The 14,410-nt window shown below is 36.6% G+C and overlaps 1 protein-coding gene across 15 annotated transcripts in view; it reads right to left on the bottom strand.

Annotated features, from left to right (window-relative positions):
- Positions 1–14,410, bottom strand: part of dlg1a (discs large MAGUK scaffold protein 1a) — a 139,327-nt gene that overhangs the window by 117,642 nt on the left and 7,275 nt on the right. The window contains exon 1 of one of the 15 annotated variants that reach the window (XM_016550677.1): positions 10,177–10,256. The exons of the other annotated variants lie outside the window; for them this stretch is intronic. Within the exon in view, the coding sequence (XP_016406163.1) occupies positions 10,177–10,203 (27 nt within the window). The 5' untranslated portion in view covers positions 10,204–10,256. Of the gene's footprint in view, positions 1–10,176; positions 10,257–14,410 lie in introns of those variants that run through there. 15 annotated transcript variants of the gene reach the window in all.

Here is a 14,410-nt window from a genome sequence, read left to right as displayed (position 1 = left end):
TGTTTTTAAATGAAGAAAGTAGCCTACTCTTTGTGATTGGTTTTCGGTCCTTTGTATTAAACTATACATGCATGGTGCTGTTTTTTTTTCTAATCGTTTAAGCAACTTTATTAATTATATATGGTTTATAAACATTATTTTAAACATTATGCACTTTTTTTCCAAAGATAGTCGTGTTGTTTTATTACGCTTTGAAGAAACGTGCATAATATTTTGCTCGATGCACCCTCTTGTGGCCTCAGGAGAGAAGCCAAAAGCTTTTTTCCCCCTAACTGAAATTATGCCTTTTAAATTCGAATATAATTCAAATTTTGATAATATTTAAGTAGAAAATTCGAATTTAGTTTTTCAGTCATTTTGACAGCCCTAATGGCCGATATATGATGCCAATTTTTTGGCCGATATGTTTGGCCGATTTTCTTTTTTTCCCTTCATCTCATAAAAGTGAGTTCGAGTAAATGATTATTGCAGGGTACAAGATAGTAATAGTAGTAGTAGCCTAATTCAGAGTTATAACATGGCTCAAAACTTAAGCACCTTCTCAAATCAGTTCTGAAGCATGCTTTTTGTTTATGTTTGCTGACACACCAGTGTTTCCCACAGACTTGCAAATGCAAATTCATTCTCCGCCAGCAGGAGGCGCTGTTGGAGCGGGAGATATCGCGGTAACGGCTGTAATCAAATAAGCACTGCGCTCACAAACGCTACTTTATCAGGCATTACAGGAAAGAAAAACGGTCTGTTTTGCCCTGCAATCATTAGCTGAAGCTGTGTGTGAACAAGAAGAGGCTGTAGAGTGTGAGTTGCTCCGTCTCTCACGCAGCCAGAGAGAGATTCTCCGGCGTTCCGCAACAACGCTTAACTGCCCGCAGATGCGCCTGCCTAGAAACCGGCCTAATTTGCAGCACAATCGGCCGATGCCGATTCATTAAAAAATGCCAAAAATCGCAAAAAAAGGCCATCAAAAATCAATCGGTCGACCTCTAGTTAGCACTATAATACATTAAGACTAGGGATGTGCATGAATTCTCTGAAGCGATAGCAATAATCAGCAACATAAACATTGATTGGTCATGATTAAGCATGATGTGGTCCCATGCCGGGTAAACACCCTCTGGTTCAGCCTTCTGGCAGTAGCCACACCCCAAACTCTCGCTATAGGTTGAGCTGGAAAGAGACTGACGGATCGGAGCAAACCGATCTAAATGTTGGGAGGCTCGATGCTTACACTTTTGAGGGAGATAAAACCATAAAAGCAAACTTATTGTAGTCAATGAACAGTAAACTGGGTTAAGAGAATGTATTTAGACCACTGATCTATATAATGACTGGATTGCTCATTGCGTTCTAAACTGTCGCCAGGCAGTGAAGCCACCGGAAGTGTTGGAGCCACCATCTTACTATTCCCTACCGCAGAGAGCATCATTGACTGACAGCCAAAACACTGACCAAAATCACCCGATTTGAAGCATTTCAGTCACACGATTAGTTTTTAAAGGGTTAGTTCACCCAAAAATGAAAATTAGCCCAAAAATTCACGAACGCAAGTTGGAAAGCTCTAATAATACAAATCCAACACATCTTTGTAGTAACGAGAGTGTCCATGTTGTTTTCACATTCCGACTTAAAAGCACAACTCTGGAAATGAGAGCATCCGAGGAGCGCCTGAATGCAGTAATTACACTTGCTTTGACGGCAGCAGGTAGCCTACCATTAGCTAGCTAAGCTAAACATTCTTAAATTAAAATGCCTAAAGCTAAACTTCCCTTTTAATGACTTGCAATGAGAAGCGTTTCTAAACCGGTTGTCCAACAAAAGAGAACACTATAACGTTTTTACTCCACAACTGCTTCCTTTTGTGATCTGATGTGGCTTCTTGTCACAGAATGAGGGGCAGAAAATGTTCTATACTGTAAAAAGCATATGGTAAAAAGACTATGTCGATTAGCAATGGATTATAAATGTACTTAATTATGATGAAAACACCAAAAATGGCTTGAATAACAGAAACTATACATCGTTGCAGTCGAGTGTTTATTGTCTTTGTTTTATCATTCAAAACGTTTATATCTTCTGTTTACTCAGTTACAGTGATAGCAATGCCTTTGTACATATTAGGGATTTCCTGAGTTCTATTCCTTCTGTGATGTATATGTGGAGTTTTTGCGCGAGGGCGCCCTCTGGCGTCCAGTATGAATGAAACAGACATTAAATGTGTTTATAGCGCTCAATAATGGCCAATCCATCCTATTTTAGGTAAAAAAAAAAAATGTAAGTATCGTTTCAGGCACCGGTACCGTTTTAAAAGTATCGATTTGGCACTGGTATCGAAAAAAACCCAAACGATACCCAACCCTACTTGTTAGGTGATGTTTTATCATTAAAACTGTATGATTTCCTATTCATTCAATAGAATGTATGGGAATACAAATATGGCGGTGCGGTGGCTTCACTTTTATGACGTCATGAGCAATCCAGTTCTCTATTATAGATCAGTGATTTAGACCCAAAAAAATTTCACCATTAAGAAAATATGAGAATTTTTCAAGAATTGCACTTAGGAACTTTTTAAAAGTTATCTTAGGAAATTTCTTCTTTTTGAAGATTCAATAGAATGTATGGGAATACAAATATGGCGGTGCGGTGGCTTCACTTTTATGACGTCATGAGCAATCCAGTTCTCTATTATAGGTCAGTGATTTAGACCCAAAAAAATTTCACCATTAAGAAAATGAGAATTTTTCAAGAATTGCACTTAGGAACTTTTTAAAAGTTATCTTAGGAAATTTCTTCTTTTTGAAGAAGATTATCATGAATGTGATCCCTTGATTGTTTGATTTTGTTCTGAATTTATGATTCCAATATCAATACCTTTATCCATCCCTTACCTCTGAAATGGCACTTTCTCTGTCTGTAAACATGAAGGGATTGCATGGCTTGCAGGTGGTGACCTATGAAAGCTCAAACTGACTCATGGCTCCTTCACATCACCTCCAGCCCTTCCTGCCTCCCACACAGAGCAAAATCACGCTGACACCACTCCATCAGTTGAGCCCACAGATATGAGCTCTCAGCAGGCAGAGACACCTCACCATTCTGTAATCACGCTCACTTCAAACACAGACATTGACACTGAATGAACTGCGAACAGAACACGTGCTGCAGGGATTCCCATATCTGCTCCGAATGTATGGCCACTAAATTGCATAAATGACCCCACGCAGCCGATTTCCCAGCCGTGCTAGTTTATTGTCATATTATTGCACAGATTCTTCTTTCCAAAATGAAATAAATAAATAGCCTAATACAGAAAAAAAATAATTTAAACTCAAAATCAGTATGTCCATTCATTCAATCAATCAATCATTAATTTATTTATTCATTCAATTATTAATTTTTTAATTGGTAAGTTATTCGTTCATTCATTCATTCAATGTGTTACTCGTGCATTAATTCAGTTAGCCATGCATTCATTCATTGTATTATTCATGCATTCATTCAGTTAGTCATGCATTTATTCAATGCATTATTCATGCATTTATTCAATGCATTATTCATGCATTTATTCAATGCATTATTCATGCATTTATTCAATGCATTATCAATGCATTCATTCATTCATTGCATTCATTCAATGCATTCATGCATGTATGCATTCGTTTGTTCAGTTAGTTAATTCAGTTAGATACTTAGTTAGTAACAGTGTATTAAGTCGGATAATATACAATCACCTGGTCATTAATCGCAAAGTAACCAATTTAGGGTGATACAAGGCCTAAAGATTACATATTCACTTTGACATACTACTGAGATTAAATAAAAGATTATATTCATAAATTCTAAAAATCTGTAAGAAATGCAGCTGAACATCATTTATAGTTTTACTGAAGCCACAATGTAATGGGCCTATAATCACAGTTTACAAATCCAGCGGGAACTGACAAAGGAAACTCCTTTAAAAAGAGCTGCTTCAGATGACTAAAATAAATACTGAATCCCCTTATAATGTGGTGTGGAGATGACCTCAAACTGTATGGAAAAAAAGAATTAGAAAGCCGGTGTCCCAAATGCATCTCCTTATGAGGAGAATAAAAGTAAAAAAAAAAAAAAATGCAGGACTACATATTACACATTACACTACACTATTCTCACACATTTAGGTTTTTAGGCAGACCATAAGCATTTCTTAAATACCCTCAACACAGGATGGCCTGATGGCCAAGAGCCAGTGTGAGAGTTTCAGCCAGTGCTGCATTCTTTAATGCCTTCTAAGGGTTAAACACTCATTTTAAGTGATGTATTAAACATTGCTGCTGTGAATTTTGTATATTTAAATGCATCATCAAGCTTTTTTTTTTTTTTTTTTTACAGCTGATTAACAGAGGATGTTGAAATTGCATGAACGACTAGTGATTTTTTATTATTTAATTTAATTATTGTTATTACATTTATTTTAATTAAATAAAATAAATATTTTATTTGTATAAATATAAATATTGTAATGTATATATATATTATTATTTTTTTATTTTTTTTGAAAATGTGAAAAAGTGAAAATGTTGGCAAGGCAAGTGCAAATCTGAACTACATGGGGCACAGTCCCACTGGGCCAGTAAAAGAAAAAAATATCCTTACTGTTAAGCCTAGTTATAAAACACTGATGTCCTGAAAATGTTTTAACTAATAAAGATAATTCTGTCTCCTCTACTACATATGGATTAAGCCACTCATATTTTCACACTTACCAAAGCAGCAGCAGTGAGCTGTTAATATGTCATGTTTAAGAGGAAGTAACATTTCATCACACCTTCTGAAAACAGTTTGCCCTGAAAACTAGATTCTGGCTGTCATGAAACTACATGCTCGATTTGAACAGTCCCTTTATTACATGTACTTTGAATCTCAAAATAGGTATTCATAATTTGCTTACTATATGAATAGTATATGAACCCTCCTGATTATTAACAAATTCCTCAATACAACAAACACTTAAGACATATCAAAGTGATGATGAATGGTTTCTTTCCAGCCGAACTAGTTGCAGAGCTGAAAAAAACAAACAAACAAAAAAAAACACCAAGCTGGGCAAGACCCAAGGAAACATGCCCAGCTGTGACATGTGACGCTGAGAGGCCATGAAGCTGCTGACAATAAGACTGCAATAACTCACAGTAAATCACAGGACAGATAAAGCTACAAACAAGATAGGCAGCTGAGTGAGGGATTTGGGTTTGTCTAGGCATAGGAATTTCCAAGAAGGGATGTGCAAATCTACAAATTTCTATAATTGACTAGTCAGCGCATTGTGTTCGGCCAATCACAGTGCACTGGGTCAGCTGGCCAATCAGAGCAGACTGCGCTTGTCAAAGGAGGGGGCTTTGTAGAAAACGAAGCGTTTGAGAGAGGCGGGGCATAGAGGACCTACAATAATGTACAGTATTTGAAAAATAATGTGTTTTTTGAACATTAAAGCATGTCAACATATTCTGTTACACCAAATACACAAAATAATGATCTTTTAAATAGCATCATATGACCCCTTTAAAGCTCTTTTATGAGACTGATTTAGCATCCACCGCACCAGTGTTATTTCAGGATGCATTTACATGACAATGACAGTACTAAAAACGGAAATGTTTTTCCTTTGCAATTTTGAAAAGGTTAGCGTACAGATGACAACTTTGTCAAAACAATCCATTCACACGGATCTGCGAAAACAACTAAAAACATTATATTATGCATGCCAGGATAGTAGTTGGTGATGTCACTTTACCTGCGCACATACACACTCCTATAGACTGAACATGTAATATGTATGCGCACGATGTCACAGTTTTCACAAATTCACATTTTTAGAGTTTACACGGCAACGATAATGGTATCGTTTTCAAAAATGTGCACTTTTCCTTTTTCAGGCCCCCAAAACGCCATTGTCGTGTAAATGAACAGCCAAAACAAATTAAAGGTTTTCCATTTGTAGTTGAAAAAGGTGTTGTGTTATTTTTATATTTTGTTTTCATTTTTAGTTTAGTTAAAGTTTTAGCAATTATGTATTTTTGTTATATATATCGTTTTTAGGCTTTAGTTTCAGTTTATTTTGTCATTTTAGTACTTTAAGTGAGAAGTGTTGCCTTGGCAACTAGCTGAAATAAAATGTTTGTTATATTTTATTTCAACTAATGTTTATTTTATTTCAAGTAATGGATTTTTTATGGTTTATTTTAATTTGGGTTAACAATAATAACCCTGCACTGCACTCTGATCAGACATTATGTTAAAAACAACTGGATGGAGAGGAACAGAAGGAAACAGAATGGAATAGAAGCTGAACACTTGACACTTTGTCCTAAAGCTAAAAAAGGGAGGTAATAAAGAATAAAGAATTTTAATGTGTCAATGACTGTTCATTTCATCTACAGATGTGAGGGCTGCAAAATAAAATCTGAATGGCTGCACATAATGCTTCTCCTGCCAGAATCAGTGCCCTGGCTGGGTGTATTACTCACTGACTCAAAGGAAACCAGAGCATCTGGACTGGAGATCACCGCAGGGATGTGTTTAGTCTGACCTGGTTGAGCAAAAAGGACACAGAGATGAATCTCTGCTTTATAACTCCAAGTAGACCCTGGCATCTCAGTGACCAAGCTATAACACAAAAAAATTATCCATAATGGGCCAGTCAATATTCTAAGGTACACTACCATTCAAATGATTGGGGGTGGGACTATTTTTTTTTTAAATGCATGTTAATGAAGTCTCTTATGTATGGAAGCCCGTTTCCGCCACTGAATAAAAAAGAAAAAAGGTAATTGTGACTTTTTATCTCATAATTGCACGATACAAACTCGCAATTCAGATTTTTTTCTAAGAATTGCGTTTGAATTGAAGAACGCAATTCTTAGAAAAAAATCTGAATTGCGAGTTTGTATCACGCAATTCTGACTTTATAACACGCAATTGCGAATTATAGACTATAGGCCTCATAGTGTGTGATGGAAAATTACCTGTGCTGTGTATCGTATACTCACATTTTCAGTAATGTAAATCAATTTTGGCATAGTATATCACCCCTGTGCGTCTGGATTTCAGTAGAATTTAGTTTGAAGTCCCCTGAGAGTGACTTCAAGGACTGTGGTGATGCTTAAAATATGCAATGCACAATGGCCAGCAGCAAAAAAAACAAGCTGACAGTCTTACTCAACATAGTAATACACTGACAGGTAATTTATTCCTCTCAGACCGGCAGGGTCACACTCAGGGGTGGGCGGCCGCCTCCAGCTCCACCGCAGGCGTCTCATTAGATTGCCTGTGCTGCCCTGTCAACTGTCAACTCTTAAACTATAAGAGTGCAGCTACAGCACAACACAGACTACACAGGTCTGTGTCTTTTTTTTTTTCCCTCTCTACACTAGCCAAGTACGAGTTTCATCTAGACATGACTTGTTCTTGCCTTAAGTGTAATAGAACCTGACTGATTGTGCCAAGCCCCACTTTAACATTTAACCCTTAAATACATACCTCGGGTCTTTAGCGACCCGGGACATCATTCTCTACCCTCTCCCTCCTTCATTTTTTTTAAGTTAGACATCAACTTTCTTAGTAGGGCTGTCAAAATGACTGAAAAACTAAATTCAAATTTTCTACTTAAATATTATCAAAATTCGAAATATAATCGAATTCAAAAATTATAATTTCAGTTAGGGGGAAAAAAGTTTTTGGCTTCTCTCCTGAGGCCACAAGAGGGCGCATCGAGCAAAATATTATGCACGTTTCTTCAAAGCGTAATGAAATAACACGACTATCTTTGAAAAAAAGTGCATAATGTTTAAAATAATGTTTATAAACCATATATAATTAATAAAGTTTGCTTAAACAATTAGAAAAAAACAGCACCATGCATAATGAACAACGTAGCAGCGCCGCATCTAGTGGGTTCAACTGGATAGGCTAACAAAAGCATTCAAATGCAATCAATGACACATACATCGTCATCGCATCTCGTGCGCCACTGGTAAGGCTGCCTGACGGCTGACGCAGACCTTAAATTCGAATGCGTTTTTGCATTCGAATGTGGATTTTTTTTTTTTATTCAATGAATATTCTAAATTCGATTTTTTTTTTGACAGCCCTATTTCTTAGTATTCCTCAATCTATTAATTATAAACAATAAGTTTCAAAAGGTAACAAAATATGGTTTATTTTATTCTTCTGTAATTGTTCTTAAAATATCAAGAGAGTTTTTTGCTATTGCAGCAGTTAGAGATCCATCCGTGCTGGATATATTGGTCCGGGTCGCTAAAGACCCGAATATGTAATAATGATTGGCGAAACATTCATGCATTTAAGGGTTAAAGGGGTCATGACATGAAGAATCTTTTTATTTTTTTACAAATAAGAGGTCTACTATAAAAACATCCTGTACAGACCAAATATATATATATATATATATATACTCATACTTCCTCAATTGTGATAAAACATTAATCCTAAGTTACCATATATATACGGTGAGCAGTCAGATGATAAAATGAGAGATTATTAGCCAATCATAATCAAGTGGGTATTTTTTCTTAAAGAAAGCGTTTCAGACAGAGAGCCACAATGCGGTGGAAAACATCACGTTTTGCAAAAATACAACTTTTTAAAATGTAGGGCTTCTTTTCACTTGTCTTCTTCTCTCCTACTCTGAGCTCACATACTTCATTTTACATCCAAGTTCCTAATAAAGCTGTTCTCATTTAGTGTAAGGTTTAGGCTAAGCTAACAAACTAAGATGCAGCTTGCGTCTAACAGCCTGAGGTTTTATGGTGAAGTGTTTGATCATCTCTGTACATCCAATATTTTTGTGATATTTTTGTGATTTTTTTGTAGGAACACAATAGCAACACTGGAGTGTTTCCTCGCTCCAAATTCAAACAGACAGCCAACAGCATGATGGAGGTCTCACTGCACCAGACTGGATCTCCCCACACGCGTCACCCACTCGGCAAGCTCACCACAGTGTACATGAGAGACACAGACTGAAAGAAAGAGAGAGCCAGAATGGGGACACAGAGTACCGCGCATAGTCTAAAGAGCGAGATGAAGTCAGAAGGCAAAGACTAGGGCTGTCAAAACACTGCACAGACAAATCGCATATATTAAGATGTATCATATAAAAAATAAAAAAAAGTAAAAATAATCAAAAATATGAAAACGAGATATAATGTTTTAGCTACAGTGTCCAGCACTAAAGTGTGCATGCGGGGCATTAAGTAAGTGAATGGGAAGTGACTCAGTAAGCGTGGAAGTGCGAGTGCAGAACTCGGCCACAGCGTCTGACAGCTCCCACCTGCTGTCACCCCAGCAGCTCTAGACGCCGACACACGTACCTCACCTCGTTGACCTCTGCGATCCCTGCTGACATCAACACAGCAGTGCAATCAAACGGTGTTGAATAAAATCTCTGCATAGCAACAGTTGTTCAACTACAACAAACTAACTTGTCAAACTGTCACTTGATTTAATTATTCTAACAGCTATTTTTCAGATGATATAGCATTAACTATGAAAAGAGGACAATCTTTAACATTTAAATAACTTGATTGTTTGAAATGCAAATGCATAATATAAGAATGTCAGCTATATTTTCCCTGTAGAAACAAACAGGCTGTGAGAGGCAGGACTCGTGTAAAACCTTTTATCATACTTCTAACGAGACCTATATTCAGAAGAAAGAGAAACACAGCTTCAAACTGGAACAAACAGCGACATCACTTCCTCTTCATGGTGTCACTCACCCAATATTCCTACTCTGCCATTTTTAATTTATAGTTAGACAAATCTGGTTAATAAGACTATTCTTAACAACAAGATTTGCATTACTTCAGCTGTCAGTATCACTGATCCTTAGAAATCATTCTAATATACACTTTTGACCAGCATTCATAGTCCATTATTACACTGTATAACCAAAAATAGATCCTGAGAAAGATGAATGTCCAAAGAGGCTTTAAATCTTTTCGTTTCATATGCATAATATTTGTAATATGCCATAGAAACAGCACCCACATTTACATGGACCAAACTAATATAGAAAACAGGATTACCAAACAATATTTATCTCTATAAATGGCACTCAAAGACAGAAATAACACAGCATGACACATGAGCAATTTTAAAAGCAAGATACTTTACATTCAGTCCCTCATCTGAATCCTCCATTTAGTCTGGGTCGTCCTCTCCAGACTTCACAGAATGACACCACGCAATGACCTCGAGTAATTCAACTGCTCATTAACACTTCTACAGCTTATTCTTGTAGTACCTACTCAAGTGTATTTCAGCTGACCAAGACAAAGATCAAATTCTCTTACAGTCAAAAATAGGCCCTTCCAAAGACAATTAAGGGATAAATGCTAAGCTACTTAAAGCTTAAAAGGTAAGCCAAGGAAACATTTACTCTACTACATTTACCTTCTAGGCAAAATAATAAAATATTTACCTCATAAACTGTAATTTCATTACGTGCATTTAATTTGTATCAAAAAGTTATGTTTAATTAATCCAAACGTGTAATATACAAGTTAAGACAAGCTTTTTGTCAACAGAACTCTAAAGACCCATTAAGTAGCTATGGAGGACCTCCAAGAATATAAGAACATCTCTGGGCCTTCTGAACACACATAAGATAAAAGTTTATAAAAGTTCCAAAAAGTTAAGTGCTAACAGCAAGTTTTTGCTGCTATGGTGGAAGAGAAAAATTCAGAGCACATCTGCTGCACACAAACCTGCAAGAGAACTCAAATGAACCCAGCCAGAGCCCTGAGAGAGAAACTCTCAAAATCCACAATCCCAGGATATGGTGAGCTCTGATGGTTATCCGTAATGATTACATCTGTGCAGGTTACAACTATTGCAGGAATCTGTCCAGTAAACACATTAACTAAAAATAGAATAGTAGTAGTTTGTTAAAAACAGGTTGATTTACTCAGTTATTAATCGAGGGGGGTGATAATGACAAGAGTTTGATTTACTATGTAAACATACTCTAACTGTAAACTCCCTTCCCGGACCACCCATGCGCATGCTTTGTAGTGTTCAACGAAAATCTCTTAGAGCTAGCTAGTGGTCGAATAATATGGACTTTTTGATAGGGCTGCAACAAACGATTATTTTGATAATCGGTTAATCTAATGATTATTTAGACCGATTAATCGACTAATCGCCAATTATTTCGCTGATTAATCAGTAGACATTGACTGGTTATTCAGCTTTTGCAATTAGTTAAAATATTGAGTTATACATATTCTAACAAATAAATAAAGGCAATCACTTCATCTTTTGAAAATCATATGTAATTACAATTATTATACAATTAATTTATACAAATAAATATATTTGGCACACAAAAAGAGATGACAGAGAAACTTTCTCATTCACCATTTAATTAGCTAGATGAAAAAGTAACTGAATGGCATTCTGCCTAACATCTCTTTTTGGAAGTCATATGAATAAGAAACAAAATAAAGGTAAGTAAGACGCTTTATTTTTGGATAAACTATTTTATTCACAACATAATCTCTCTTAAAATACCTTATAGGGTAATGATAATCAAAACAGTCCTGAGCTATCAAGCTTTGATATCTACAAACCAAACTATCACTTTAATGAAATAATATTTTTTTCCCCACTAATAAAACGATTTTATCATTATCTAGCTCCACACCGAAGAGCTGCTTTATAACAGAAAATCAAGTACCTAATGTTTCAGTTAAAGAGGACGAAGAACACTGGTCACATAGAACAAAATGTTTCGGTGCAAAACCCCTTACATTATAAAACATTATGAATTGGCTTCAGTGGGGAAATTATGACAAGTAGGTATAAATGATTGCCCCTTTAAGTAATCAGAATTCAACACCTGAAAAGAAGACAGGCTAATTGACTGTATCTTTCTATGGTTGAAATCAGGGGAACTTGAAAACATATTTTAAGTTTAGTCACATCCACCAGTCACATAAAACTGACAGTGTGCTGCTCTCTGCAAACCATGCTTATTATGTTCTTCAAAGAGAGGCTCTCGAAAAGAGCAAACCACTCAGTAAAAAGCAAACCAATAAAAGGGGGAAGAGTTAAATACTAAAAACACTTACACTAAACACCGTATGACATTCTTGTTAAAACAATATGCATGTGCAAGACCAAGCACTGAATTTTAAATGTCAAGATTTATCTAGAAAGGAACTCTCGCCTCAATTAAAATGACATTTTTTTCTTATCAAATCACAAATTCAACTCATGACTCCCACGGTAGCTAAATGAGTACTGGAGATGGTCACTAGTTATTTGCCTATATGAGGACATGGGAAAGTCTGGAGACTTTAAAAGAGACCCCTGTGCCTTGTCTTCAGGTGGAGGGCTGGTCAAGGCTGTGCATTTACAGCAGCACAGATGTTGTGCTTTTGCCACTACAAACAAATATAATGCACTCCCTGTAGAAAAAGCATCTTTAAAGCACCACAGATTATATAACCATAATTTTAGCATACTTCAAGTGCATGCCTGTAAGTGTTCAGACATTGCAAGTGCTCCGCATTCAGCAAGCGCCCTCTTTATGTGCAAACCTGCGAAAATAACTGTTGAATTCTAGAGGACTCTTTGATGCAGGTGTGCGCTTAAACACAGTTAAATAAATTCTGATAATGGATCAAATCAGTAGACTATGATCTCAGTATTTCTTTCAGTACTTCCAGATGGCTGGGTCTTGAAAACACTTCAGCATTCTGTTATGGTGATGAGTGATCATAATCGGCATTGAATGATAAACGGCTTTACATTTTAAACACCTTTTACAAATTTCACCCGGGTACTCTGATCACATTAAGGTAAGAACACCCTGGAATTAATCTAATCATCACAGTTCTAGTGACACACATTTGTGCCAGACTGAAATGGGAGCCCTCATCCTTAAATATTGTTTATATAAATAAGTTGACAAAGAAATGTTGTCCTATACAGCAGCACACAGAAACACACTAAATAATGTCTGTATCAACAGGTAACTGAAGATGATTCCCATTATGAACTCACATTAGCCTTGAGTAAAGCCTGCATCTTTAATGATTCACTTTTTTATTATTCTAATTTCTATTCCAAAGGGTCAGGCAGCTCCTGCTGATTTCATGCTCTCAGATGTGCAGCCAACAAATACGGTTAAATTTTTTCCCAGTTCCTCCTCGTGGTCACTCAAGAAGAGTTTTGATCCTCTCTCAAACCACACTACACTGAAACCGGTTGCCTCAATTCAATTAAGTTTAGAAACCAATAGTTATGAGTACTGTGAACTTATATCATTCATCACAAAGAATATTTCCTAAAATGCAATTAACCTCCACTCAATTATTTTTTATAGCTGAAACTAAACTCTAACATCTTAATTTTATAACACCGACTCGTCACTATAGCAGATGCTAGCTATTAATCAGGATAAAGCACACATGTGCTAATATAACAAGAGACTGCATCAGCAAGTACCAATACTACTCACCAAGTAATATAGCGGTAGTCTTAACATGCTCGACTTAAAGGGATAGTTCACCCAAAAATTAAAATTTGATGTTGATCTGCTTACGCCCAGGGCATCAAAGATGTAGGTGACTTTGTTTCTTCAGTAGAACACAAACGAAGATTTTTAACTCAAACCGTTGCAGTCTGTCAGTCTTATAATGGAAGTGGATGGGAATCACGGCTTTGAGAGTAAAAAAAAAAAAACATACACAAACAAAACCAAATTTAAACCCTGCGGCTCGTGACTATACATTGATTTGTTTTTTTTTACCTCTGATGCACTGCAATGTCTGAACTGTACTGAGCGCATCCTGAGCGCGTCCTCGACAGCCGGCACCTGATGCGTCTTCTTATTATTATTACTTTACGGTGGATCGCAGACTTATAAGTGCATTACCGCCACCTATCTCTCAAATGGACCACTGACACTCCTAATTGAGATTGTAGATAGAGTGTCAATGGTCCATTTGAGAGATAGGTGGCGGTAATGCACTTATAAGTCTGCGATCCACCGTAAAGCAAGAAAAAGAAGACGCGTCACGCGCTGGCTGTCGAGGACGTGCTCAGGACAGTTCAGACATTGCAGTGCATCAGAGGTAAAAAAAACGATATAAACACGGATTTTTAACTCAAACCGTTGCAGTCTGTCAGTCTTATAATGGAGGTGAATGGGAATCACGGCTTTGAGAGTAAAAAAAAAAAAACATACACAAACAAAACCAAATTTAAACCCTGCGGCTCGTGACTATACATTGATTTGTTTTTTTTTACCTCTGATGCACTGCAATGTCTGAACTGTACTGAGCGCATCCTGAGCGCGTCCTCGACAGCCGGCACCTGATGCGTCTTCTTATTATTATTA

Source organism: Sinocyclocheilus rhinocerous, unplaced genomic scaffold, assembly GCF_001515625.1.
Source record: "Sinocyclocheilus rhinocerous isolate Xijiao unplaced genomic scaffold, SAMN03320098_v1.1 scaffold1182, whole genome shotgun sequence".
NCBI classification, from domain to species: domain Eukaryota; kingdom Metazoa; phylum Chordata; class Actinopteri; order Cypriniformes; family Cyprinidae; genus Sinocyclocheilus; species Sinocyclocheilus rhinocerous.
Note: the sequence above shows the minus strand (reverse complement) of the source record. Positions and strands in the feature narration are given on the sequence as shown.